Genomic DNA, 26,092 nt, shown 5'->3' on the forward strand with positions numbered 1-26,092 from the left:
GAAGGAGCGTCTCTGAGGATGAGAGTGAATTATCTACTATAGTCGTCACATCTTCATCAGTGTGATGTTGAGTCTGAGATCATTTGAGGCCGAAACATCGAGCTTTCCTCCCGACTCTGTGACGCTGCCTCTGTCAGTTTAACAAAAATCATTCACAGTGCAGCTTTAAGTATTTTCCACTGCTGCTGCAAACACAACAATAACTTTCCATCATAATCAAATGATAATAAAGTATCTGCTATTCTGCTCACAGACACTGACATGGTCTGGATCGAGAGTTTAGAATCTGCACTTTCCACACAGTCTGTCCTCTCAGTGAAGAGTGAGTCTGAGAGTGAGGCAGCAGCGCAGTGAGGTCTCTGTACTCTCACTCTGTCAGGCAGTATCTTTCCATTAAATCACACTCATTGATGCTTTCTCTTTGCTGAAAGGTCACCTCGCTCCTCCATGAAATCCTCTTGTAAATCTGAAAGACTGTAAAAATAAAGTGGATATTATAGACGGGCGTAATTATGACAATTCACTCTCATCAAAATCCAACCATGACCTCATTGGAGTGGAGCGGCAGTGTGGATCAGAACACGCGGGGCTGATTTGGGATAATACTAATAATAATAATAATGATAACAACAACAACTATGCTATCATCATCACAACCATAACAATATTAATATATATAACAGTATTAATGTTAGAAATGTTATAGTTGTTATTATTATTAGAATGAGAATTATTCTTATTATTACTAGTAGTTTTATAAGTGCAGTTATGCTTATTAGTATTATTAGTAGTAGAATTATAAGTACTGCTGTTATTGTTAGATTTATTATTAGTAGTAACATTATTAGTGATTTAATTGATTTAATAGTGCTGTGGATTTGGATGCAGTACCCACCTGTGACCAGCAGGAGGCCACTGAGAAGCTGGAAGCAGTAGTACAGGACAGGCAGAGTGACCACGTCAGACGACGGGAAGAACAGATGCAGAAACACCCCGCACAGCTGCATGTTCTGGGCTCCCGTCTCCATGGAGATGGTTCTGCACCTGCAAACAAAAAAACAAAAACTCTTCTTATATGTGATTTTAACTTCTTGACTTCAGACTTCAGAGTAAAAAATAGTAAAATAAACTGTTATTCTTTTTAAAAAGAACTAAAAAAGGAGTATTGTGTTTCCACTAACTGGCCACTTTATTAGAAACACCCACCTTGTACTTCCACTCACTGGCCACTTTATTAGAAACACCCACATTGTACTTCCACTCACTGGCCACTTTATTAGAAACACCCACCTTGTACTTCCACTATCTGGCCACTTTATTAGAAACACCCACCTTGTGCTTCCACTAACTGGTAACTTAATTAGAAACACCCACCTTGTGCTTCCACTAACTGGCCATTTTATTAGAAACACCTACCTTGTGCTTCCACTAACTGGCCATTTTATTAGAAACACCTACCTTGTGCTTCCACTGACTGGTAACTTAATTAGAAACACCCACCTTGTGCTTCCACTCACTGGCCACTTTATTAGAAACACCCACCTTGTGCTTCCACTAACTGGCCATTTTATTAGAAACACCTACCTTGTGCTTCCACTGACTGGTCACTTTATTAGAAACACCCACCTTGTGCTTCCACTAACTGGCCACTTTATTAGAAACACCCACCTTGTGCTTCCACTAACTGGCCACTTTATTAGAAACACCCACATTGTACTTCACTCACTGGCCACTTTATTAGAAACACCCACCTTGTGCTTCCACTAAGTGGCCACTTTATTAGAAACTCACTAACCAGTCATGGTCATCTCTGCTGTCGGCATGTAATGAAATACAAGTATTGGGAATATATATTAAAAATACAGAAACTAAGTATTTCTACTGAGTCTAAGTTACGTGTTGTAAAGGCAGAATTCAGAATACAGTTACTTTTTACATTGTTAAGACAACACTTTTAGAATAAGGACCCATAGCTTTAAAACATATATATACCATCTTAAAAAGAAACTTTCAAAAGATGCTTTGTAAACGTATTCAAAAGGTTTTCTGAAAGTATTCTGAAAGTACTCTAAAGGTATTTTGAATGTACTCTAAAGGTATTCTGAATGTATTCTAAAGGTATTCTAAAGGTATTCTAAAGGTATTCTGAATGTATTCTAAAGGTATTTTGAATGTACTCTAAAGGTATTCTGAATGTATTCTAAAGGTATTTTGAATGTACTCTAAAGGTATTCTGAAAGTATTCTAAAGGTATTTTGAATGTATTCTAAAGGTATTTTGAATGTATTCTAAAGGTATTTTGAATGTATTCTAAAGGTATTCTAAAGGTATTCTAAAGGTATTCTGAATGTATTCTAAAGGTATTCTGAAAGTATTCTGAATGTACTCTAAAGGTATTCTAAAGGTATTCTGAATGTATTCTAAAGGTATTCTGAAAGTATTCTGAATGTACTCTAAAGGTATTCTAAAGGTATTTTGAATGTATTCTAAAGGTATTCTAAAGGTATTCTAAAGGTATTCTGAATGTATTCTAAAGGTATTCTGAAAGTATTCTGAATGTATTCTAAAGGTATTCTAAAGGTATTCTAAAGGTATTCTGAATGTATTCTAAAGGTATTCTGAAAGTATTCTGAATGTACTCTAAAGGTATTCTAAAGGTATTCTGAATGTATTCTAAAGGTATTTTGAATGTACTCTAAAGGTATTCTGAAAGTATTCTAAAGGTATTCTGAAAGTATTCTAAAGGTATTTTGAATGTACTCTAAAGGTATTCTGAAAGTATTCTAAAGGTATTCTGAATGTATTCTAAAGGTATTTTGAATGTACTCTAAAGGTATTCTGAAAGTATTCTAAAGGTATTCTGAAAGTATTCTAAAGGTATTTTGAATGTATTCTAAAGGTATTTTGAATGTATTCTAAAGGTATTCTAAAGGTATTCTGAATGTATTCTAAAGGTATTCTGAAAGTATTCTGAATGTACTCTAAAGGTATTCTGAATGTATTCTAAAGGTATTCTGAATGTATTCTAAAGGTATTCTGAAAGTATTCTAAAGGTATTCTAAAGGTATTCTGAATGTATTCTAAAGGTATTCTGAATGTATTCTAAAGGTATTCTGAAAGTATTCTGAATGTACTCTAAAGGTATTCTGAATGTATTCTAAAGGTATTTTGAATGTACTCTAAAGGTATTCTGAAAGTATTCTAAAGGTATTCTGAATGTATTCTAAAGGTATTCTGAAAGTATTCTGAATGTACTCTAAAGGTATTTTGAATGTATTCTAAAGGTATTTTGAATGTATTCTAAAGGTATTCTGAATGTATTCTACAGGTATTCTAAAGGTATTCTGAATGTATTCTAAAGGTATTTTGAATGTACTCTAAAGGTATTCTGAAAGTATTCTAAAGGTATTCTGAATGTACTCTAAAGGTATTTTGAATGTATTCTAAAGGTATTCTGAAAGTATTCTAAAGGTATTTTGAATGTACTCTAAAGGTATTCTGAAAGTATTCTAAAGGTATTCTGAATGTACTCTAAAGGTATTTTGAATGTACTCTAAAGGTATTTTGAAAGTATTCTAAAGGTATTCTGAATGTACTCTAAAGGTATTCTGAATGTATTCTAAAGGTATTTTGAATGTATTCTAAAGGTATTTTGAATGTATTCTAAAGGTATTCTGAATGTATTCTAAAGGTATTCTGAAAGTATTCTAAAGGTATTTTGAATGTACTCTAAAGGTATTCTGAAAGTATTCTGAATGTACTCTAAAGGTATTCTGAATGTATTCCGAATGTACTCTAAAGGTATTCTGAATGTATTCTAAAGGTATTTTGAATGTATTCTAAAGGTATTCTGAATGTATTCTAAAGGTATTCTGAATGTATTCTAAAGGTATTCTGAAAGTATTCTAAAGGTATTCTGAAAGTATTCTAAAGGTATTCTGAATGTATTCTAAAGGTATTCTGAAAGTATTCTAAAGGTATTCTGAATGTATTCTAAAGGTATTTTGAATGTATTCTAAAGGTATTTTGAATGTATTCTAAAGGTATTCTGAATGTATTCTAAAGGTATTCTGAAAGTATTCTAAAGGTATTTTGAATGTATTCTAAAGGTATTCTGAATGTACTCTAAAGGTATTTTGAAAGTACTCTAAAGGTATTCTGAATATGTTCCTGTATTGTTATGTATTGCAATTGTATACGTTACTGATTACATTTAGGACCGTGTATTTTGTATTCAGTTGTCAATACTTTTTTAAAGTATTTTGTCCAGTCCTGTCGTCAGTGTCACTGTTAGGTTGAGACTGGACCGTTCACTCAAAAATATCCTTCTTTAAGTGTCTCTGTGGTCAGAAACCGACCCCTGATGAAGGAGTAGAGAATGTTTAACACAAACTGTATATCAGCAGATGATCTACAGCCTCTACCTGACCACCAGCACAGTGGAGCTACAACAGAGGGGTTTCTGATAAAGTGGCCAGTTAGTGTCATATGCCTGATTACACTGTCAGTCTTCACTTTAAACCTGTTTAATCAGCCTTACATTATAACTGAAGTGGTAAATCAGTGATTTAGACCCTTGATAGTGAAAATGCACTACCACAGCTGCACACAGTAAATATTCAGACAGTCCAGCAGAGTGAAGAGTGTTTTCTGACCGGTTCCATGGCTGTCGGGCTATAATGGTGATGATGAATCCAGCCAGGTAGCCAATCAGGGGAAAGATGGCAGTAATCACAAGAATAGAGGTGTCTGAGCTCCACAGGTCATCAGATAACACAGAACTAGCCACACCAACTGCTAACATCACCAACCCGCCCACTAAGGAGCCGACCTGCAGAGAGAGAAGCAGAACATCTCAGAACCAGCGTCTTCAAGAACGGAGGAAAGCATGGAATAAATGAAATATATTACATCATCACTATTAGTGCTCTACAATATACAAAACAATATCAAAAACACGCTATAATACAATATACGTGGTCAGAAACTGAGCCATCATGAATAGAGTAGAGGAATAAACTGTGGAGCAACAGACGGTCTGTAATTCTTACATCTATGGAGTGACCAATCAGGGAGGGGTTTCTAATAAAGTGGCCAGTTAGTGGAAACTCAAGGTGGGTGTTTCTAATAAAGTGGCCAGTGAGTGGAAACGCAAGGTGGGTGTTTCTAATAAAGTGGCCAGTGAGTGGATAAAGACGGTGTTTTTCTCCATAGAAGATATAATAACTTATTATTTCAAAATCATCAGAACCTCAAATAACCATCTAAGTGGGGTGTTGAAACTTTTGCATACGAATGTAAATCTTTACTCGCTAGCAGACGAATTCATTTACATTGGAAATCAAACAGTCCATCTGGAGCAGCACAGGGGCTTCAGGCTCTGGTGGTGTTTCACATCTGTAGAAACATATCGCTGCTGTCGGAAGAAAACCTTGAAAACCTTTTCAGTTTTTGACATAATTTGAAAAAGCCTGTTTTACTTTACATTGAGTGTAAATTTCATGAAGAACGGACCAAAAGAAACGGACCAAAATGACTTGGGAAAAACTCTGGTTCCTCTGACTTGCATTAAAAGTAAAGTAGGTAAGTTACCATTTTGGAGATACGAGGTTTTGTTCCAACAACAGTGATACAGATGTGCAGTCAGTGGATCGCACAACCTTTAAACTGTTTGGAAAACACTGCTGTTCCACTTTTCAAGCATTCAGTCACTACCTAATGGATGTAGTGCAGTAGAAGGTACACAGTTTCAGATCTGTTCTTGCAAATAAAATAATATACAAAACAAACACTACACTCTCAGAAATAAAGGTACTAAACTGTCACTGGGTCAGTTCCCCTCTCGTCACTGGGGTGGAACCCTCAAGGCTCCATCTCAGTACCTTTAGTCAGGGAACATAACTGAACCATAATCCACTGAAATGATATGTTCTAAGCTGTACTGACTCCACACACCCCGTCTCGTCTCCAGGCTTTTATTTTACTGTTCTGTTTAAAACATTCGGTTATGAAAAGGTACAAATACGAACTTTTCACCTGGAAACCCTTATTTAAGGTTCACAATCAGACCTTAAAACCACTGTTGGAGCTTTGAGGGAACATTTACACTGTTTGTACCTTGATGATGGAAAAATGTACAGAACCTTTATTTCTAACAGTGCTCAGAAAGCGAGTGAACAGTCTTTCACTAACTGTCCTTTTCTTACCCTCAAAATGATTTTTGCTACTTTCGGCCACTTGTAGTTGACCAGCACTCCGAACAGCACAGGAACAATCAGCGTGATGGACGCGATTCCTGTGAAGAGACGAGGACACATTCTCAAAAGAGCACTGGAGAAAATGACATTGTGGTAGGTGAAAGCATCTCAAACGTAGGTGATAATATTTCTCATTTTGAGACAGCTGTAAGAACTTAATACCATTATTAAATATTTTTACTCTCATTAAATGATTTATTCAGGCGAAATGATCACATAATTATATTTCCCTCAAGCATTATCTGCTGAAACAAGTAAAATGATCATTACACTTAACTTTTACTTAAAAACTGTCTAGAAATATATACCCTTTAATAATAATCATATTCTTATAACAATCTCATAGTACAAAATATTAGATAGATTGTCTATATTTGAATGGAATTTCACCACTTTTTCAAAAACTTCTGCTCAGTGTGTGAGATGTAGTCAGAGTGGCTACACCTGGCCGGAAAAAGGTTGTTCACTCATGATCTCCATGTAACTGGACAGAGCTTGAGCAGTTTAGAGGGGGGAAGTGGGCCTTAAGGTGTGAAAGTTGAGAACATCTGCTCTAAGAGACGAGGTGCTGGTAAGTGACCTGCTGTGAGGGCTACTGAGGACAGAGAGGCCTCAGAGCTGCTGTGATGCAGTGATGGAGTCTCTGAATGTGTTACCGATGTTGAGGTACGGGATCTGCACACCTCCCGTCTGCATCCACGAGTAGGAGTAGATATAGAGGCACAGAGGCATGGAGCCCAGCCCCAGCACAGTGGAGATACTCGTCATGGTGATGCTGGGAGAGAGAGAGAGAGAGAGAGAGACAGAGAGAGAGAGAGAGAGAGAGAGTCAAAGGAAGGGAATCTCAGTCATCTGCAACAACCTTAATAAACTCTTTTCTCTTCGGTCTTTATGAAAAAGTATCCAGAAAGATCATCTTCTGAGTGAGTTTAGCCACTTTAAGGTCACTCAGTGCTGAAACAGCATTAGTCTCCATAGAAAAGCACTGACCAATAGGATGGGATGCTGCACTTAATCCTAAGGTCTCAATGTCCAGTTCCCAGCGTGGACTAGAGGGGTATAAAACTGTGGGCCGTGGAGTTTAAGGAGGAGTTGGGGTGGAGTTCGTTTGAGGTTTGTAGATGCAGATTTTGGATGCAGCAAAGAGTTGAAATATTTAAACATTAACCAAAAACATTATAGTTAAACATCATACAGTGAGTTAATACTGTCCACAGTTTAACATCGTCCACTCTGAAATTAAGGACAGAGGAACACAGGAGCTGATCAGACAGGACCCTGAAGAGGAGAACGTCTACACAGCACAGCGAACTTACAGATACACAGATGGATGGACAGATAAATAGCTAACTACATAGACAGACAGACAGACAGACAGACAGATAGATAGATAGATAGATACACAGATACACAGACAGATAGGTGGTCATGCTGGTTGTCAAATATACCAGCATCCCAAACATACCATGCAGAGAAAAACTGTCACCAACTAAACAAATAAAACCGAGTGTAAAAATGAGCCTGAGGATAAGAGCGCTAATTTCTTTTCAATCATTTTTCTGTTTATCTCATATGCAAAAGTTTAAACACCCCATGGTTTGTTGATTTTCTACGTAAAGACATATTAACACATCCTCTACAGAAAACACACATTTTAGTGCACAATTTCTGTTTATTTGCTGAGTTTAACATATTTGAAAAACATAAAACTATGATGTGCTGTAACTTTTTCACAGGTCACATTTTACGCTTAATATTTTCCCCCAATATGTTGAACTCAGTATATAAACAGTACTTGTGTATTAAAATGTACAGTAGTGAGTCTCTGTAGAGGATGTTTAACTTATTTACACCCAGAAAATCAACAACATGGAACAAACTGTGTTTTTGAATTAGACTATATGATAACAGTACAGACTGAACAGTGAATCTGAACACAAACAGCTTCACTGAGCAAACATCACCTTCAACATGAGAACACAAAAAAAAGAGGTGATAAGGAGAAACTAAAAGGGCAAAGCATTCTGGGTAGCTCCGCCCTCAGTGTGACTGTCAGACTCTGTTTCTGTTCATTTGAGTTTAAAAAATGTGATAATTAAGAACTGACGAGTGTATCAGTCAGTAAACATTCAACCGAAACTACTGAAGTACATTTAGATTAAACATATTCATATAAAATGAAAATGATTTTTATCCCCCTAATATTGGTAAAGTCCACTTGGGCTCTCCCTATAGATGCAGAGTGTATTTTACTTTTACACCACTGTCATAAATAAAAATCATGCTGTGAGTGCCCCCTCATGGACAGCTGCACACGTGCATTTGTTGATGAGCTGAAGGACACAGAGTCCAACTCCCCTTTATGTCCTGCAGGAATGTGGACGCCGCAGAGTACACTGGTGATTTCTATGTTTCTATGTGTAAATAACTCTTGACTGTAATCTGTAGTGTCCATATGCCTCTCGCTCGGTCACTTTCTCTTTTTCTCTTCCTCCGACAGCGCCGTCTTCAGTCTCTTCGCAGCCTCTGCCGTGATGTCCATTCTGGGAATACCGAGCTGCTTCTTCTTGTAGCTGCTGAGTTGTTGGTGTGACGTGGTGCCGTAAAGCGCTACTCAGTTCTGGCGAGAGGTTCTGGTGCTGCTCCTCTAAAGTTACATAGTGCTATAGCAGGAATTCCAGCCCGGAGTGGCAACAACAGAGACACTGTTCTCACTGTTGTGTAGCATTAACGTGAGTTTGAAGCTGCTATTTTGGGGTAAAACTGTTACAGAATGTCGCTTTAAGGATGATTAACGCGTTTCGAGGGCGGTGATGAGGAGGCTGGAGAAACATCAGAGGAGTGATGTGGCTCCTACAGCTCGACAGCAATAACATCACCACACTAAAGGCCTGTAAATACATCATCACTGTCCAAAGAAAAACACGGATCTCCAAAGCAGAAACTTTTCAGGAGAAAGAAAAACAGCATTTGTATTGGTCTGTTAATAATGACATTTTCCCATAATGTAAAGCACAGCAGCCGAGATCAAATTATACCAAAAAATAGAGATTTTTGGACAACAGGGACTGTGAATGACTTTTATAACTTCAAAAAGTGTGAAACTGCTCTGATTATTCATGACAAATGTTTAATTCTGTATGTTTTTGTTGTTTTTTTCTAATGAAAAAATAAATAAAAATATTTTTTTTTCTCATCTTAATACCTGCTGTGAGTGAGAAGCTGAGTTTGAGATGGTTCTCTGTACACCTTCACTGTTTCACTACAGTTCAGTAACAGGACACGTCCAGTCCGAGTCCTCGAAGTCCTAAAGCTAGAACGCTCACCTGAGGTCCATGTCTCCATCCAGCCAGTAGGTGATGAAGTTGGAGGTGCTTCCTCCGGGGCTGGAGCCCACAATGATGATGGCGACGGCCTGCACGGGCGTGACGGAGAAGCCCAGTGCCAGCAGGTAGGCGGTGAGGGGCATGAGCCCGAATTGGCACAGCAGCCCCAGCAGGATGGCCCACGGGCGCTGCACGTGCATCCACACCTTCACCACCTCCACCGAGCAGCCCAGCGAGAAGACCACCAGAGCCATCATGACGGCCAGCACGATGCCCAGAGCCTGCTCGACCTCACAGTCCTCTCCAGAGAACGACCCGTTACGGTCAGACTCACCATCACTGAGGTTCCACATTATCAGTCCTGAGAGATAGACAGAGAGAGAGAGAGAGAGACAGAGAGAGAGAGATAGAGAGAGAGACAGAGAGAGAGAGACAGAGAGAGAGACAGAGAGAGAGACAGAGAGATAGAGATAGAGAGAGAGAGAGACAGAGAGAGAGAGAGACTGCTGGAGGATAGGAGAAAAGCAGAAGAGTTGCCTTCTCCTCACCTCTAAAACACAATCCTCCAGTCTGTAACTAATATATTCTCTCCTTTTCAGGCCGAGAGAGGGAGGATCCAGTCTGTCTTGCTCTCCTTTTCTAAGAACTGTCTTACACATTAAGAGATCTTCACTAGTGTGTGTGTTCACTAGTGTGTATGTGGTGTTTCACTGCACGGATGGATTAAAATGCAGAGGTGAAATTTCCCCATTGTGGGAATAATAAGAGTCAATTAATTAATGAATTTTAAGAGCACCGCATCAACAGTTGGGAGAGTGAAGTGATTACTGTGTGAGGAGAAAAGACTCAAATGTTCGAACGTTTGTTTTCGATCCAACTCTGGATGCGATCTAGCAGTGTGTACTGGTCAGCGACTCTCCAACAGCCAGTGACAGCGAGAAAGAAGAAAATACTGCAAATAAACAAGGAAAAATGTCAAAAAGTCACTCATGTGTGCAGCAAAGCTTTTTAATGAACTGTGTTTAAGGTGTGAACAGAACTGAGTGCATGATTTAAAACTCTAAAACTCTAAAAACTCCCACACTGATCACATCTTTACATCCAGACCATTTGGACTTGGTTAACCTGCTGCTTCTTTACTGTATCAGCACAAATGTTGGGGGAAAAGAGCAGCAGCTGCTCCACGTCTGTTACTCAGAAATAGTTACTCAGCCATCCCTGTAATCATTAGCAATAGACCTGGGATCAGCCGCTCAGACAGGGGAATAAAGTGGAAAGGCAACTTTTCTATTAACCCAGCTAATCTTATCAGCATTAAGCCATCCTCGCCACCCCTCCGCCCCCAAACTGCCTCACGGATCCCGAGACCTGCACTGCCAACAAAATTATTAACAGATCCTGCTAGACTCAAACACAGGAAAGGCATAGGCACAATTAATGTACACAGGAGGAGCCTTCGTCAGCGTGATAAACTGGATAATCTGAAAATACTGACTTCACAGGCTGATCCAGATATTAAAACAGTCTGTGTCCAACTCAGAAGCAGCCCTACCTGGTTATAACCTATACAGAGCTGATAGGAAAGCAACGGGTGGCGGAGCAGCTATTTACATTAAATCTGTTATTCAAATAAAAACTCTTAATTCAATATCCAAAGAAAATATTTTTGAGTTCTTAGCCTTAAAATTGCACACAAGATGCAGTAACAGTTTCGTGGTAGCTGGATCTATAGACCTCCTTCTGCTCCTCTCATACTGTAGATGATATAGCTGAACTTTTAAATCTATACATCAACTCAGAAATGCTGATCGTAGGTGATTTTAATTGATTAACTAATGCATTCAATCACTCGAAGGAAGTGTGTGGAAATCTGTCGTTAACGCAACTAATTACAAAACAAACACAACCCAACGTACATGACCCCACCAAGTCATCACTAACAGGTTTAATTTTATCCAACAGACCTGATAAAATTGCTTCTATAGGTGTGTTTATCTCTGGTTTTAGTGACCACTGCCCTATCGGATACATTAGAACACTAGCATAATAAAGTCAGGCTCTCAGATGGTGGTTAGAGGAAATTTTAAACATTTTAATGATTAGGCCTTTGAAAACAATCAGTGACATCCACTACACTCCAGAAATCCCGGATATTGATTTAGTGCTAGACCATTTCAGCAAAACTCTCCTGGTGGTGGTAAACAAGCATGACCCCTATAAAAACATGTGAATCAGAGACAGATCAAATCCCTCGTTCAACTCTGAAATATCTTCCTTGGTCAATACAAGAAATAAATCATGAACTCTCGCTAGACAGACCGACGGCTCACTTTCAGACAGCTGAGGAATAAACAAACCTCCTACATCAGAAAAGATAAAGCTGAATATTATCTTGAGATATTTACAAATTCAGCTACAAACTCCTCCAAATTCTGGAAGACGGTTAATTTGCCCAGTAACAAATCAATGCATATTCCAACTCATACTGTAATTCATGATCGACAGTTTACTGATCAGAGAGAAATCTGATCATTTAATACTCACTTTACAGCTGCTGGACGTTGATTTAATAATAATACAGAAGCTCCTTTCAGTGTAATAGATTCACCCCCTGCTGTAAGACATGGGTCTCTTTACCGTTCACTCTCTCTCTCTCCTCACTTAGTAGCCAAAGCCCTCAACACCATCAGAACTAAAAAAGGACAGGAGAGGACAGTCTGGAGCCCTTTTTCTCTCTGAGGCTGCGACTCTGATTATTTTACAACACATTACATACATTTTCAATCTATTTTATCAAGCAGAATTCCCAGCATCTGGAAAACTCCACTTCACAGAGGAGGTGACGCCTCAGATCTTAATAACTATAGACCATCTCAAAACTGTCATGCTTAGCCCAGATCTTAGAAACCTTAGTGAATGATCAACTCTTTATCTTCAAATCTTATTAGATTATTAATCTGATTTCAGAAAAAAGCACTAATCTCTGTGGCTACTTTCATCTTAGATGATCTTTTCAGTGCCATTGATGAAAAGAAACAATGTGCAGTGATTTTATTGATCTCTCTAAAGCCTTTGATACAGTTGATCATTCCCTGCTTTTAAAAAGTCTACAAACCATTGGTTTTGATCTCAGGGCTGCTAACTGAAACAAGGAGGTGGTCAGAATGTTATGCCTGATCGGTGTAAATGCAGATATTTAACACACACACATCCACCATCACTCAGTGCTTATCAATAGTTAAAGTGATACTAGAAAATCTCATTTACTCGACCCCAAAGCCGACAATCAGCCAAGACGCGTTTGATGTCTGAAGTTTCTTTAGTTTTAGCACTGGAGCTACGAGGCTAATGTAGCTAACAAGTCTTAGAAGACTTTTCTTACCTAAATCACGACACACATGACTGAAACTGTGTGGAGGTGATCAGTGTCTCTAGCAGTCTTGATTATGTGGTTTCTGACTCTGTATGACTCACTGATATGTATAAAGACGGACTAAAGTACATTAGCGTAGCTAATCACTGCAGGAGTTTCTAGTTAGAGGCCTGAATTTTGTAAGTTGCTTTAGTCCATGTTTACAGAAAAGAGCCGTACAGTGTCAGGAACCATATAGTGAAGTCTATTAGAGATTACAGGTGATTTAGACAGGCAGCTGACTGCTGCACATAAACGGCCACTACTTGTTAGCTACATTAGCCTCATAGCTTCAGAGCTGAAACTAGAGAAGCAAACTGCAGACAGTAAATGGTGAACGGGGTGAAATAACTGAAGGAGGAGTAGAGGTCAGAGGTGGGTGAGAAGTCCGGCTGTGCCATCTCCTGTGTGGGAGCGTTTGATGGGAACGAGTGAGCTGACGATGACGGACACGCCGAGAGCGGAAAAGCCCTTCAGGAGAGACGGACTGTCTGTGGAGTTGAAGACCAGAGTTTGAAGTTTATTTGTCATTTGCACCTGTCAGGACATTTATGCATTGAAATGCTTGTGGTGAGGCTCAGATAATCACTCTACAGAAAGTAGATAAGTAAAAAAAATACAAGAAAAACAAACAAATATATTAAATATACACAAAATATACACGATATACACAAAATATAAAGACAATATACATTTTAAAGTGACTTAAGTGACTTTCAACACTGACCTCCAGAAGAATGGACTCTAGTCCTCTGACCTGTCTGCAACACAAACACACACAACTTACACACAGTATGTACCATATGCACTACATATATATTAATATCTATATGTAACAATGTGTTTTATACATACATATAGTATAAAATTATATATATATATATATATATATATATATATATATATATATATATATATATATGTGTGTGTGTGTGTGTGTGTGTGTTAGCTGTGTTTATCTGATTGATGCAGGCTGGAGTTATAAAGAGATAAAGAGCGACGCTGGAATTTACCACCTCTAAACACACATGACTGACATCTGATTAACCAGTAATCATTAAAACACTCAGTACACATTAACAGCTCCACTGCGCTTTAATTCAGCTTCCATAAAAGATCACTATAAAAATGAATAGATGTTCATGAGGCTCATTCTTCTAATGAATTTCTCATCTGTGAACTTATGAAGATGATTATGTGTTTTATAAGCTCATATAACCTCAGTAAACTCTGCAAAATGAAGATATTTCTATATCAGTCAGTCTGTGTGCCTCTGTCTGTTTATCTATCAATCCTTTAATCAATCTGTTAGTCTGTCTGTCTTTCTGTCTATCTACCCATCTGTTGGTCTATCTATCCGTCTGTCTGTCTATCTAACCATCAGTTGGTCTATCTGTCTGTGTGTCTGTCTATCCATCTGTTGGTCTGTCTGTGGTACAGCTCAGTACTCACTGTGGTTGAGGGTGGATCTGTAGGCCGTGGTGAAGGCATGGAGGTCGGAGGTCACGTGGTAGTCACTCAGGTCTGGATCAGAGCCAGCTGGACCTTGGTGCTGTGCCTGCTGACCCAAGCGCTGGATAAAGACTCTGCAGCGTCACTCAGCTCAGCACGGACAGGTACAGCTATAAAACGGGTTTCGGTGAGTTTAACGACAGCTTTTCTGCAGACGTGCTGAGGAGAGCAGGTCAGTAACAGGTCAGGAATTCAGGACAGGGAAGTGGGCTCAGCTCCGTAACGGAGTGACCAGGTTACGGTGTGAGGAGCTCAGGCCTGACATATAAAAACAAACCTGCTTTAAACTGTACAGCAGCGTGGCTGAAAGGACGCCACTGACATGAGTCTGAATGATCACAGCTGCAGTGACGTTGTGGGTTTTACTTTAATATCTGAGGAATTCAGGACACGGAGGGAGAAAATCAGGTCTTCTGAGTTTATATGGAATATTGATGATGGAAAACAGTGGAATCTGAAATAATAAGTTTTCTTTGGGGACTATTTTGCCTCACAGCGCCCTGCATGTATCCCTCCACCATGAATGGAGTTTAAGTTCTCTAAACTATCATAAAACAGTGTCTCAGTCATCAGGCAGTGAATTCATAACCATTTCATGTAGGAACTTTCTGTGAGGGAGCTTTTAGAGGTGGACGTCTGGTTCCTATCACCACCACTGTGAACAGTTCTGACTCAGTAAGTTTCTCTAGAACAGAGCGTTTCACACCAAACTGCTCTAAACCCCTCTGAACCTCTCTGAACCACTCTGAACCTCTCTGAACCGCTCTGAACCGCCCTGAACCGCTCTGAACCCCTCTGAACCACTCTGAACCCCTCTGAACCTCTCTGAACATCTCTGAACCTCTCTGAACCTCTCTGAACCTCTCTGAACATCTCTGAACCGCTCTGAACCGCTCTGAACCGCCCTGAACCGCCCTGAACCGCCCTGAACATCTCTGAACATCTCTGAACCACTCTGAACCTCTCTGAACCACTCTGAACCTCTCTGAACCTCTCTGAACCGCTCTGAACCGCCCTGAACCTCTCTGAACCGCTCTGAACCTCTCTGAACCACTCTGAACCTCTCTGAACCTCTCTGAACCGCTCTGAACCACTCTGAACCACTCTGAACCTCTCTGAACCGCTCTGAACCGCCCTGAACCGCTCTGAATCTCTCTGAACCATTCTGAACCTCTCTGAACCACCCTGAACCACTCTGAACCTCTCTGAACCTCTCTGATCCGCTCTAAACCGCTCTGAATCTCTCTGAACCTCTCTGAACCACTCTGAACCTCTCTGAACCTCTCTGAACCTCTCTGAACCACTCTGAACCTCTCTGAACCACTCTGAACCTCTCTGAACCACTCTGAACCTCTCTGAACCGCTCTGAATCTCTCTGAACCACTCTGAACCTCTCTGAACCTCTCTGAACCGCTCTGAATCTCTCTGAACCACTCTGAACCTCTCTGAACCTCTCTGAACCTCTCTGAACCGCTCTGAACCTCTCTGAACCGCCCTGAACCTCTCTGAACCTCTCTGAACCTCTCTGAACAACTCTGAACCTCTCTGATCCGCTCTGAACCTCTCTGAACCTCTCTGAACCTCTCTGAACCTCTCTGAACCGCTCTGAAATGCTCTGAAATGCTCTGAATCTCTCTGTTTACATGTTAATTTTTAAAAATGGAGCCAAAAAAATAAACTTGAGTTGTAAAACAAAAAGTCCCCACATTTAAAAGCAACAGTAACACTTGAACAATGTACAAATCCTAAAAATTAATATTTAAAGCTGCACTGTGTAAGTTTTGGGGATTTGGAGCCCTCTCTGGTGGAAATGATCCAATATTTCAGATCTGTCAGTGGCAAAAGTTTGTGAACTTTAGGATTAGCAGATAATTTGAAGGTGAAATTAGAGTCAGGTGTTTTCAATCAATGGGACGGCAATCAGGTGAGTGACCACCCTGTTTTATTTAAAGAACAGGGATCTGTCACAGTCTGATCTTCAGAGCACATGTTTGTGGAAGTGTATCACGGCACCAACAAAGGAGATTCTGAGGACCTCAGAAGAAGAGCTGTTGATGCTCATCAGGCTGGAGAAGGTTACAAAACCATCTCTAAAGAGTTTGAACAGCGCGTAATAGTACGCGAGGTCACAAAGGAACCCAGGGTAACTTAGAAGCAACTGCAGGCCTGTCTCACAGTGGCTAATGTTTATGTTTATGAGTCCATCATCAGGAGAACACTGAACAACAATGGTGTACATGGTAGGGTTGCAAGGAGAAGCCACTGCTCTCCAAGAAGAGCATTGCTGCCCGTCTGCAGTTTGCTAAAGATCACAAGCCAGAAGGCTACTGGAACAATGTTTTGTGGACAGATGAGACCAAAATAGATCTTTGTAAAATCTTTGAAAATTATTATGTTTGGAGAAAGGAAAACACTGTATTCCAGCATAAAAACCTTATCCCATCTGTGAAACATGGTGGTGGTAGTATCATGGTTTGGGCCTGTTTCGCTGCGTCTGGGCCAGGGTGGCTTACTATCATTGATGGAGCAATGAACTCTGAATTATAACACTAAATTCTTAAGGAAGATGTCAGGACATCTGTTCCTGAGCTGAAACTCAAGAGAACATGGGTCATGCAGCAAAACAACGACCCTAAGCACAGAAGCCATTCTACCAAGGAATGGTTAAAGGGGAATAAAGTTGGTGTTCTGGAATGGCTGAGTCAAAGTCCTGACCTTAATCCTGTAGAGATGTTGTTCAAGTCCTGACCTGAAGCAGCAGTTCATGAGAGGAAACCCACCAACATAACAGAGCTAAAGCTGTTTTGTGTGGAGGGGCTAAAATCCACCAAGGTGATGTTCAGGACTATCAACAGTTACCGGAAACGTTTAGTTGCAGTTATTGCTGCACAAGCAGGTCACACCAGATACTGAATCATTTTCCGCAATTAATAAATGACCAAGTCTAATATTTTGTCTCATTTGTTTAATTTGGTTCTCGTTATCTACTTTTAGGACTTGTGTGAAAATCTAATTAGGTTTTAGTTCAAATTTATGCAGAAATATAGAAAATTCTGAAGGGTTCACAAACTTTCAAACACCGCTGTATCTGCTACCGTTATCATATCTTCATCCATATGATGCTGATTTTGAGATCATTTGAGGCCAAAACATCGAGTTGGACCTCCTTTTTGAGTCTGCGTGTGATGTTAAAAGGTAAAGAAAGCTTTTTCTCCCGACTCTGTGACGCTGCCTCTGTCAGTTTCATCATCATCAATCATTCACAGTGCAGCTTTAAGTATTTTTTCCGCTGCTGCTGCAAACACAACAATAACTTTCCATCAAAGTCAAACGATGATAAAGTGTCTCCTCTCCTGCTCACAGACACTGACATGGTCTGGATCGAGAGTTAGACTCTGCACTTTGCGCTCAGTCTGTCCTCTCGTCTCAGTGAAGAGTGAGTCAGAGAGAGTGAGCTGCACTCTCACTCTGTCAGGCAGCGTCTTTCTTTAAAATCAAGTTCATTGATGATCTCTCTCTTTGCTGGAAGGTTGCCACGTTTATCCTCTGAGATCCTCTTGTAAATCTGAAAGGCTGTAAAAATAAAGTGGATATTATAGATGGTTAATAAACTATAATAGCTGACAAATTACTTCATTAAATAATTATGAAAATTCACTCTTATCAAAATGCAACCATGACCTCAAAGGAGTGGAGCAACAGTGTGGATCTGAACATGTGAGACTGATTTGGGATAATAATAATAATAATAATAATAATAATAATGGTATCATCATCATATACACAGCATATATTAATATAATGATTTTAATGTCATAAATGTTGTAGTTGTTATTATTATCAGTAGGAGTATTATTATTATTAATAGCAGTATAAGTGCTGTTTCTATTAGTATTATTATTCCATTAGTACATGCCTTTATTACCTCAAGGCTAGATTACTGTAATGCACTACTGTCAGGATGCACCAGCAGGAATTTAAGTAAACTTCAACTAGTTCAAAATGCTGCAGCCAGGGTTCTCACTAAAACTAGAACATTTGATCATATCAGTCCAGTTCTATCATCACTCCATTGGCTGCCTGTTAAATTCCGTATTGATTACAAAATTCTTTTATTGACGTATAAAGCCCTACATGGGCTCCTGAGTACCTGCAAGACCTTATTTCCCATTATGAGCCACCACGATTACTCAGATCACAGAGTGCTAGGCTTTTTAATAGTTCCCAGAATTCAGAAGGCTTCATCTGGGGGAAGAGCCTTTTCTTATAAAGCCCCCAAACTCTGGAATGATCTTCCAGAAAATGTTCGGGACTCAGACTCAGTCGCAATCTTCAAATCTAGGCTGAAAACTCACTTGTTTAGTTTAGCTTCTGGTAGTTAATGTTCCCCCTTAGATAAAGGCAGCAGGTCCAGGGGTCCATGGACGCAGGGAATTATAGTAAACTGAGACGCTGGTCCTGTCGTCCCGCCGCTCACACGCCATCACTCAGGTTTGTGGATGGTGGAGCGGAGGGATGCCAGATTGTCTCAGGGTGCTCCCGTGTCTGTGTGTCCTTTCGGTTCTCTCCTTTTAGTTAAGCTGTTATAGTCAGATCTGCCGGAGTCGTTAGCCACACTCTGGAAATGTTTTACATACTACTATACATACACCCATACAGAACTAAACTAACTCCAGCTCCCTACCTTTCTTCAGAGTAAACGACTGCCCACCTGTCCGGCCGGACACTGCTGGATGATTGTTTGTAGAGCTCTCCGGCTACCCGCTTCAGACCAGTTACCCACAACCCAGTCACCGCCACCTGCCTTGGACTGGCTGCCCACTCTACACTAAAGTCTCCTAACTATTACTACCTCCTAACTATTACTACTACTACTAGTATTAATATTAGTAGAATAATAATTTTGTAGGTAGTTTGACCAGAGGAGGATGGGTCCCCCCATGTGAGCCTTGGTTCCTCCCAAGGTTTCTTCCTCAGCTCTGAGGGAGTTTTTCCTGGCTTGCTCACCTGGAGGATTTACATTTCATGTTAAACCTTTGTCCTAAACGGATTTCTGTGAAGCTGCTTTGTGACAACATCAGTTGTAAAAAGCGCTATACAAATAAATTTGATTTGATTTGATTTGATTACCAGTACTCTTATGAGTGATATTATTAGTATTATTATTATCAGTAGTATGATTGCTGTTATCAATATTAGTTACGCTTAATATATGATTAGTAGTAGAATTATAAGTGCTGTTGTTATTGTTAGATTTATTAGTAGTAGTAACATTATTAGTGATTTAATTGATTACAGATTAGAGTGAGTGAGTGCTGTGGATTTGGATGCAGTACCCACCTGTGACCAGCAGGAGGCCACTGAGAAGCTGGAAGCAGTAGTACAGGACAGGCAGAGTGACCACGTCAGATGATGGGAAGAACAGATGCAGAAACACCCCACACAGCTGCATGTTCTGGGCTCCCGTCTCCATGGAGATGGTTCTGCACCTGCAAACACAACAAAAAATCATTATTAAAAAATAAGTATTTCAGGTAGAATTCTATGAAGAGCTGCTTTGACACAGATAAATGTTTCTAAATGTTTGAATGTTAGAATTTCAGTTCAAAATTCAAGTTTGAGAGCAACTTAAGATCCTTTCTAAGCTCATGTTTTCTTTAGAAAGCTTTCAGGAATCTGGCCTTGTTACTGAGCTCTGCTAAAGCCTGAGTAGACTGATAAATCAATGTGATTATTAGTTATTAATCTCAGTGTCACTGAGCTCTGCTAAAGCCTGAGTAGACTGATAAATCAATGTGATTATTAGTTATTAATCTCAGTGTCACTGAGCTCTGCTAAAGCCTGAGTAGACTGATAAATCAATGTGATTATTAGTTATTAATCTCAGTGTCACTGAGCTCTGCTAAAGCCTGAGTAGACTGATAAATCAATGTGATTATTAGTTATTAATCTCAGTGTTACTGAGCTCTGCTAAAGCCTGAGTAGACTGATAAATCAATATAATCAATGTGAACTGTGCATCAGCAGATGATCTATAGCCTCTACCTGACCACCAGCACAGTGGAGCTACAACAGAGGGGTTTCTGATAAAGTGGCCAGTTAGTGTCATATGCCTGATTACACTGTCAGTCTTCACTTTAAACCTGTTTAATCAGCCTTACATTATAACTGAAGTGGTAAATCAGTGATTTAGACCCTTGATAGTGAAAATGCACTACCACAGCTGCACACAGTAAATATTCAGACAGTCCAGCAGAGTGAAGAGTGTTTTCTGACCGGTTCCATGGCTGCTGGGCTATAGCGGTGATAACGAATCCAGCCAGGTAGCCAATCAGGGGAAAGATGGCAGTAATCACAAGAATAGAGGTGTCTGAGCTCCACAGGTCATCACATAACACAGAACTAGCCACACCAACTGCTAACATCACCAACCCGCCCACTAAGGAGCCGACCTGCAGAGAGAGAAGCAGAACATCTCAGAACCAGCGTCTTCAAGAACGGAGGAAAGCATGGAATAAATGAAATATATTACATCATCACTATTAGTGCTCTACAATATACAAAACAATATCAAAAACACGCTATAATACAATATACGTGGTCAGAAACTGAGCCATCATGAATAGAGTAGAGGAATAAACTGTGGAGCAACAGACGGTCTGTAATTCTTACATCTACGGAGTGACCAATCAGGGAGGGGTTTCTAATAAAGTGGCCAGTTAGTGGAAACTCAAGGTGGGTGTTTCTAATAAAGTGGCCAGTGAGTGGAAACGCAAGGTGAGTGTTCTCTGTAGAAGATGCAATATTGCCTCTTTTTCACTTCGAAAATCATCAGAACATGTAGCCAAGTGGGGTGTTGAAACTTTTGCATATGAATGTAAATCTTTACTCGCTAGCAGACGAATTCATTTACATTGGAAATCAAACAGTCCATCTGGAGCAGCACAGGGGCTTCAGGCTCTGGTGGTGTTTCACATCAGTAGAAATATGCTGTTACTGTTTGGAAAGCTCAGAAATAAACACTCAGAAAGCGAGAGAACAGTCTTTCACTAACTGTCCTTTTCTTACCCTCAAAATAATTTTTGCTATTTTCGGCCACTTGTAGTTGACCAGCACTCCGAACAGCACAGGAACAATCAGCGTGATGGACGCGATTCCTGTGAAGAGACGAGGACAGGAAACTAAGAGCACCACAGAAAATCACATCTAGCAGGTGAAAGCATCTCAAATGTAGGTGATAATATTGATCATTATGAAGCAGCTGTAAGAAATTTATATGATTATTATAGATTTTTTACTCACATGAAGTGATCAAGTGAAATGATCAGATAACTGTATTTCCCTCCAGCATTATCTGCTGAAACAGGCCTGTAAAATGATCTCTCATTGCAGTGAGATCATTACACTTAAGTTTTACTTTAATAAGTGTCTAGACATAAAAAATCTAATAATCATTTACTTATAATAATCTCATAATGAAAAATAGATATTTTGCTTTCACTTAATAGGCAAAATTCCCCATAACTCAGTGAGTGAGAAGTAAACAGAGAGATGTTTGGTGTGAAATGGTTCAGATGTCTTTACAATGGTGGTGATAGGAACCAGGGGTCGCCATGACTACAACACAAATATAGACCAGAGGCCTGGTGTTCATAACATATGACAGGAATTGGATTATCTTCTAGATCAAATGTATATCTTTTAATATAAAATACATTTATCCCGACTCTAAATTAAATAAAAGCATGCACGTTTGTGTGGGTTAATTATATCGTCCTGTTTCTTCATGTCTTGTCGTAGTGAAGCTGACTGTGCAGTGAGCGAGCGGCTAAATCAGCCTGCAGTTGATCCCTCTGACCGGCTCAGTCAGTCAGGCACGCTAACAGGACTCAGTGTATAGATGTTGGAGGTGGGAGACAGGTGAGTGCTTCATAACAGGACTAAGATTTTAATATCTATTTTAATATTAAAAACAGCCTGTGGAGTCAGAGCTGGAGCTACAGGAACATCCTTCATCTGTCTGAAGGCATTAACTTACACAAATCAGTAATACAGTTAAGCAGCTTCTATATGTGTGTGTGTGTGTGTGTGTGTGTGTGTATATATATATATATATATATATATAGATAGATAGTCTTTTTAATTTTTAATGTTTTTATCAAATTTATATTTGAATTTTAAATACATTTAAATTTACAGAAATTCTGAATGGATTTTTTTTCAAATGTGGGTCATTTACTTCCTACATAAATCTACGGTGTAAATTATTGAAATTCTATATTATATTTTTTACCGTTTCTTCCTCGTGATAAATAAGTGGCCCCTGAGGTGGGGAAGTTTGAGAACATCTGCTCTAAGAGACGAGGTGCTGGTAAGTGACCCGCTGTGAGGGCTACTGAGGACAGAGAGGCCTCAGAGCTGCTGTGATGCAGTGATGGAGTCTCTGAATGTGTTACCGATGTTGAGGTACGGGATCTGCACACCTCCCGTCTGCATCCACGAGTAGGAGTAGATATAGAGGCACAGAGGCATGGAGCCCAGCCCCAGCACAGTGGAGATACTCGTCATGGTGATGCTGAGAGAGAGAGAGAGAGAGAGAGAGAGAGAGAGAGAGATGGAGAGAGAGAGAGAGAGAGAGTCAAAGGAAGGGAATCCCAGATACTGAGGACAAGACAGACACAGTGAACTTAGATACACAGATCTGTGGGTGGATGGACAGATAAAGAGCTAAGTAGCTACACAAACAGACAGACAGACCAACAGACAGACAGACAGATAGATAAACAGACAGACAGATAGATACTGGCATCAAAAACACACCAGAGAGTTGCTAATGAGGAAAAGCCAGTCTGAGATTCGTCTCTCTCGCTCGGTCACTCTCTCTTTTTTTCTTTCTCCGACAGCTTCTCTTTCGGCCTCTTCACAGCCTCTGCCATGATGTCCATTCTGGGAATACCGAGCTGCTTCTTCTTGTAGCTGCTGAGTTGTTGGTGTGACGTGGTGCCGTAAAGCGCTACCCAGTTCTGGCGAGAGGTTCTGGTGCTGCTCCTCCAAAGTTACATCGCGCTATAGCAGGAATTCCAGCCCGGAGTGGCAACAACAGAGACGCCGCTCTCACTATTTATTTATTTATTAATTATTTGGCAGTGTAGCATTAAAAAGAGTTATTTTGGGGTAAAACTGTTACAGAATGTCGCTTTAATGTGGCTCCTACAGCTCGACAGCAATAACATCACCACACTAAAGGCCTGTAAATAATCTTCACTGTCCAAAGAAAAACACGGATCTCCAAAGCAGAAACTTTTCAGGAGAAAGAAAAACAGTCTTTACTTGTAACGTAAGTTTCTGTCTTATTAACTGCTCTGATTATTCATGATAAATGTTTCATTCTGTATGTTTTTGTTTTTTCCCCAATAAAAAACATTTTCTTTCAATATTTCCTTTTTAAAGTCTTTGTATACTATTTCCTCTTAATACCTGCTGTGAGTGAGAAGCTGAGTTTGAGATGGTTCTCTGTACACCTTCACTATTCCACTACAGTTCAGTAACAGGACACGTCCAGTCCGAGTCCTCAAAGTCCTAAAGCTAGAACGCTCACCTGAGGTCCATGTCTCCATCCAGCCAGTAGGTGATGAAGTTGGAGGTGCTTCCTCCGGGGCTGGAGCCCACGATGATGATGGCGATGGCCTGCACGGGCGTGACGGAGAAGCCCAGTGCCAGCAGGTAGGCGGTGAGGGGCATGAGCCCGAACTGGCACAGCAGCCCCAGCAGGATGGCCCACGGGCGCTGCACGTGCATCCACACCTTCACCACCTCCACCGAGCAGCCCAGCGAGAAGACCACCAGAGCCATCATGACGGCCAGCACGATGCCCAGAGCCTGCTCGACCTCACAGTCCTCTCCAGAGAACGACCCGTTACGGTCAGACTCACCATCACTGAGGTTCCACATTATCAGTCCTGAGAGATAGACAGAGAGAGATAGAGAGAGAGAGATAGAGAGAGAGACAGAGACAGAGAGAGAGAGAGAGAGACAGAGAGAGAGAGACAGAGAGAGAGAGAGAGAGAGAGAGAGAGAGAGACAGAGAGAGAGACTGCTGGGAGGACAGGAGAACAGCTCCTTACCTCTCTGAAACACAATCCTCCAGTCTGTGACTTATATATCCCCCCTTTTCGGCTGAGGGAGGGAGAGAGAGGATCTCTAACCCGTCTGTCTCGCTCTCCTCTTCTAAGAACTGTCATTTAAAATAAGACATTTACCTTCCCACTGTGAGCTGATCATCGTCTACAGTGCATGAGTGATCCTTTTGCTCTGAGTGACTCTAAACCTTATGATTATTTTATTAAAGCTAATGATTGATTATTCCATTTTGTCTCTACCAAAACAATCATAACTCTACCAGACTGTACCAGATGTTTCAGTGACCATTTTAGCTCATTTTGAGCTCAGAAACTCAGCAGTTCATGACCAGCAAACACAGCTTTGAACAGCTGTTCACACAGAAAATCATATTTTACATTAAAACACTAAAAAGTGCTGAACTGCAGAAAATATGACGATTCTTAATGTTCCACACTGACTTTCGGACTTTTCCAGACTATACGGCCTCTTTCATTTGGTGAAAACAAGGTTCCACCTACATACTAAAATTTGTTGTTTTAAAGATTTTATAATTTAAAAATAAATCTGAACTCTATTAACTTCAAAAGAAATCAAAAAGATATTAAGTATTATTTTCATATTTTCATTACAATATCTTGTGGTGTTCCCCAGGGCTCAGTTCTTGGACCTTTACTTTTCATTACATACAATCTTCCACTTGGCAAGATCATCAGACAGCATGGCCTCCAGTTCCACTGCTGCACGCATGATATGCAAATCTTATAATGAGCCCTCAGACAGACTCCCGCCTGCTGCTTTGATCACCTGTTGATATAAAGACCTGAACAGCAAGTTTTAAACAGTGATAAATCTGAGGCTGAACTAATTGCATCTCCAGCCACGTTGAAGAAAACCGGACAGTCCACTCTGACTATCCCAGACTCAACTACGCCCTCTGTCCATGCTAGGAATTTTAGTGTTATTCTCGACCACACTGTGTCATTCGAAGGCTACATTTAAAAAAAAAAATGAAAACAGCAGATTTTTTTCATCTTAAGAGCACCAAAATGAGAACAGACTGATTATCCCCTGATCTTGTTTCAGACCAGTTGGAGAAAACCATACTAACTTGACTCGGTCTGAACTTATTTCTCCAACAGCCAATGAAAACTGAGAGAATACAGCAAATAAGTAAAAAAGGCAAACAGACATGCACATATTTAGTGAAGGACCATTAGAAACCTAATTGTTTTGCTTTCTAATGGGGGACTGGCTTAATGGTTTTCAATGGAGACCACTAGTGTCCTGTAGAACATCTTTAGATCCCAATAGGAAACCATCAAATGTGTTTAGAATCAGCCACTGTTCACCTGTTAAACCATTAGGACCCTCTACAACGTGATATCAACCCATTGAAAAAGGAGCCGTGAGGGAAAGTGGGCATTTACAATCTGCGTCATCATCCATATTCATAAATCTTGGCA

The 26,092-nt window shown here is 40.1% G+C and overlaps 2 protein-coding genes and 1 long non-coding RNA gene across 3 annotated transcripts; all 3 read right to left on the minus strand.

The window, feature by feature from the left end:
- Positions 1-10,245, minus strand: LOC118820465 (solute carrier family 10 member 6-like). Its single transcript, XM_036588824.1, has 6 exons — positions 9,584-10,245; positions 6,914-7,032; positions 6,207-6,295; positions 4,656-4,831; positions 896-1,044; positions 1-474 (listed from the first exon to the last, which is right to left on the minus strand). The coding sequence occupies exons 1-6, from the start codon at positions 10,240-10,242 to the stop codon at positions 368-370; spliced, it is 1,299 nt and encodes a 432-aa protein (XP_036444717.1). The 5' UTR covers positions 10,243-10,245; the 3' UTR covers positions 1-367.
- A 3,028-nt stretch (positions 10,246-13,273) lies between these two features.
- On the minus strand, positions 13,274-14,637 carry LOC118820467. The gene is made up of 3 exons (XR_005008256.1): positions 14,448-14,637; positions 13,723-13,756; positions 13,274-13,486 (listed from the first exon to the last, which is right to left on the minus strand). It is a non-coding gene; the product is annotated as an uncharacterized LOC118820467 (long non-coding RNA).
- A 2,899-nt stretch (positions 14,638-17,536) lies between these two features.
- On the minus strand, positions 17,537-24,520 carry LOC118820466 (solute carrier family 10 member 6-like). Its single transcript, XM_036588825.1, has 6 exons — positions 24,106-24,520; positions 22,964-23,082; positions 21,576-21,664; positions 20,784-20,959; positions 19,848-19,996; positions 17,537-18,080 (listed from the first exon to the last, which is right to left on the minus strand). The coding sequence occupies exons 1-6, from the start codon at positions 24,456-24,458 to the stop codon at positions 17,971-17,973; spliced, it is 996 nt and encodes a 331-aa protein (XP_036444718.1). The 5' UTR covers positions 24,459-24,520; the 3' UTR covers positions 17,537-17,970.
- Between the last annotated feature and the right edge of the window lie 1,572 nt (positions 24,521-26,092).

Source organism: Colossoma macropomum, unplaced genomic scaffold, assembly GCF_904425465.1.
Source record: "Colossoma macropomum unplaced genomic scaffold, Colossoma_macropomum, whole genome shotgun sequence".
Taxonomy (NCBI): Eukaryota; Metazoa; Chordata; class Actinopteri; order Characiformes; family Serrasalmidae; genus Colossoma; species Colossoma macropomum.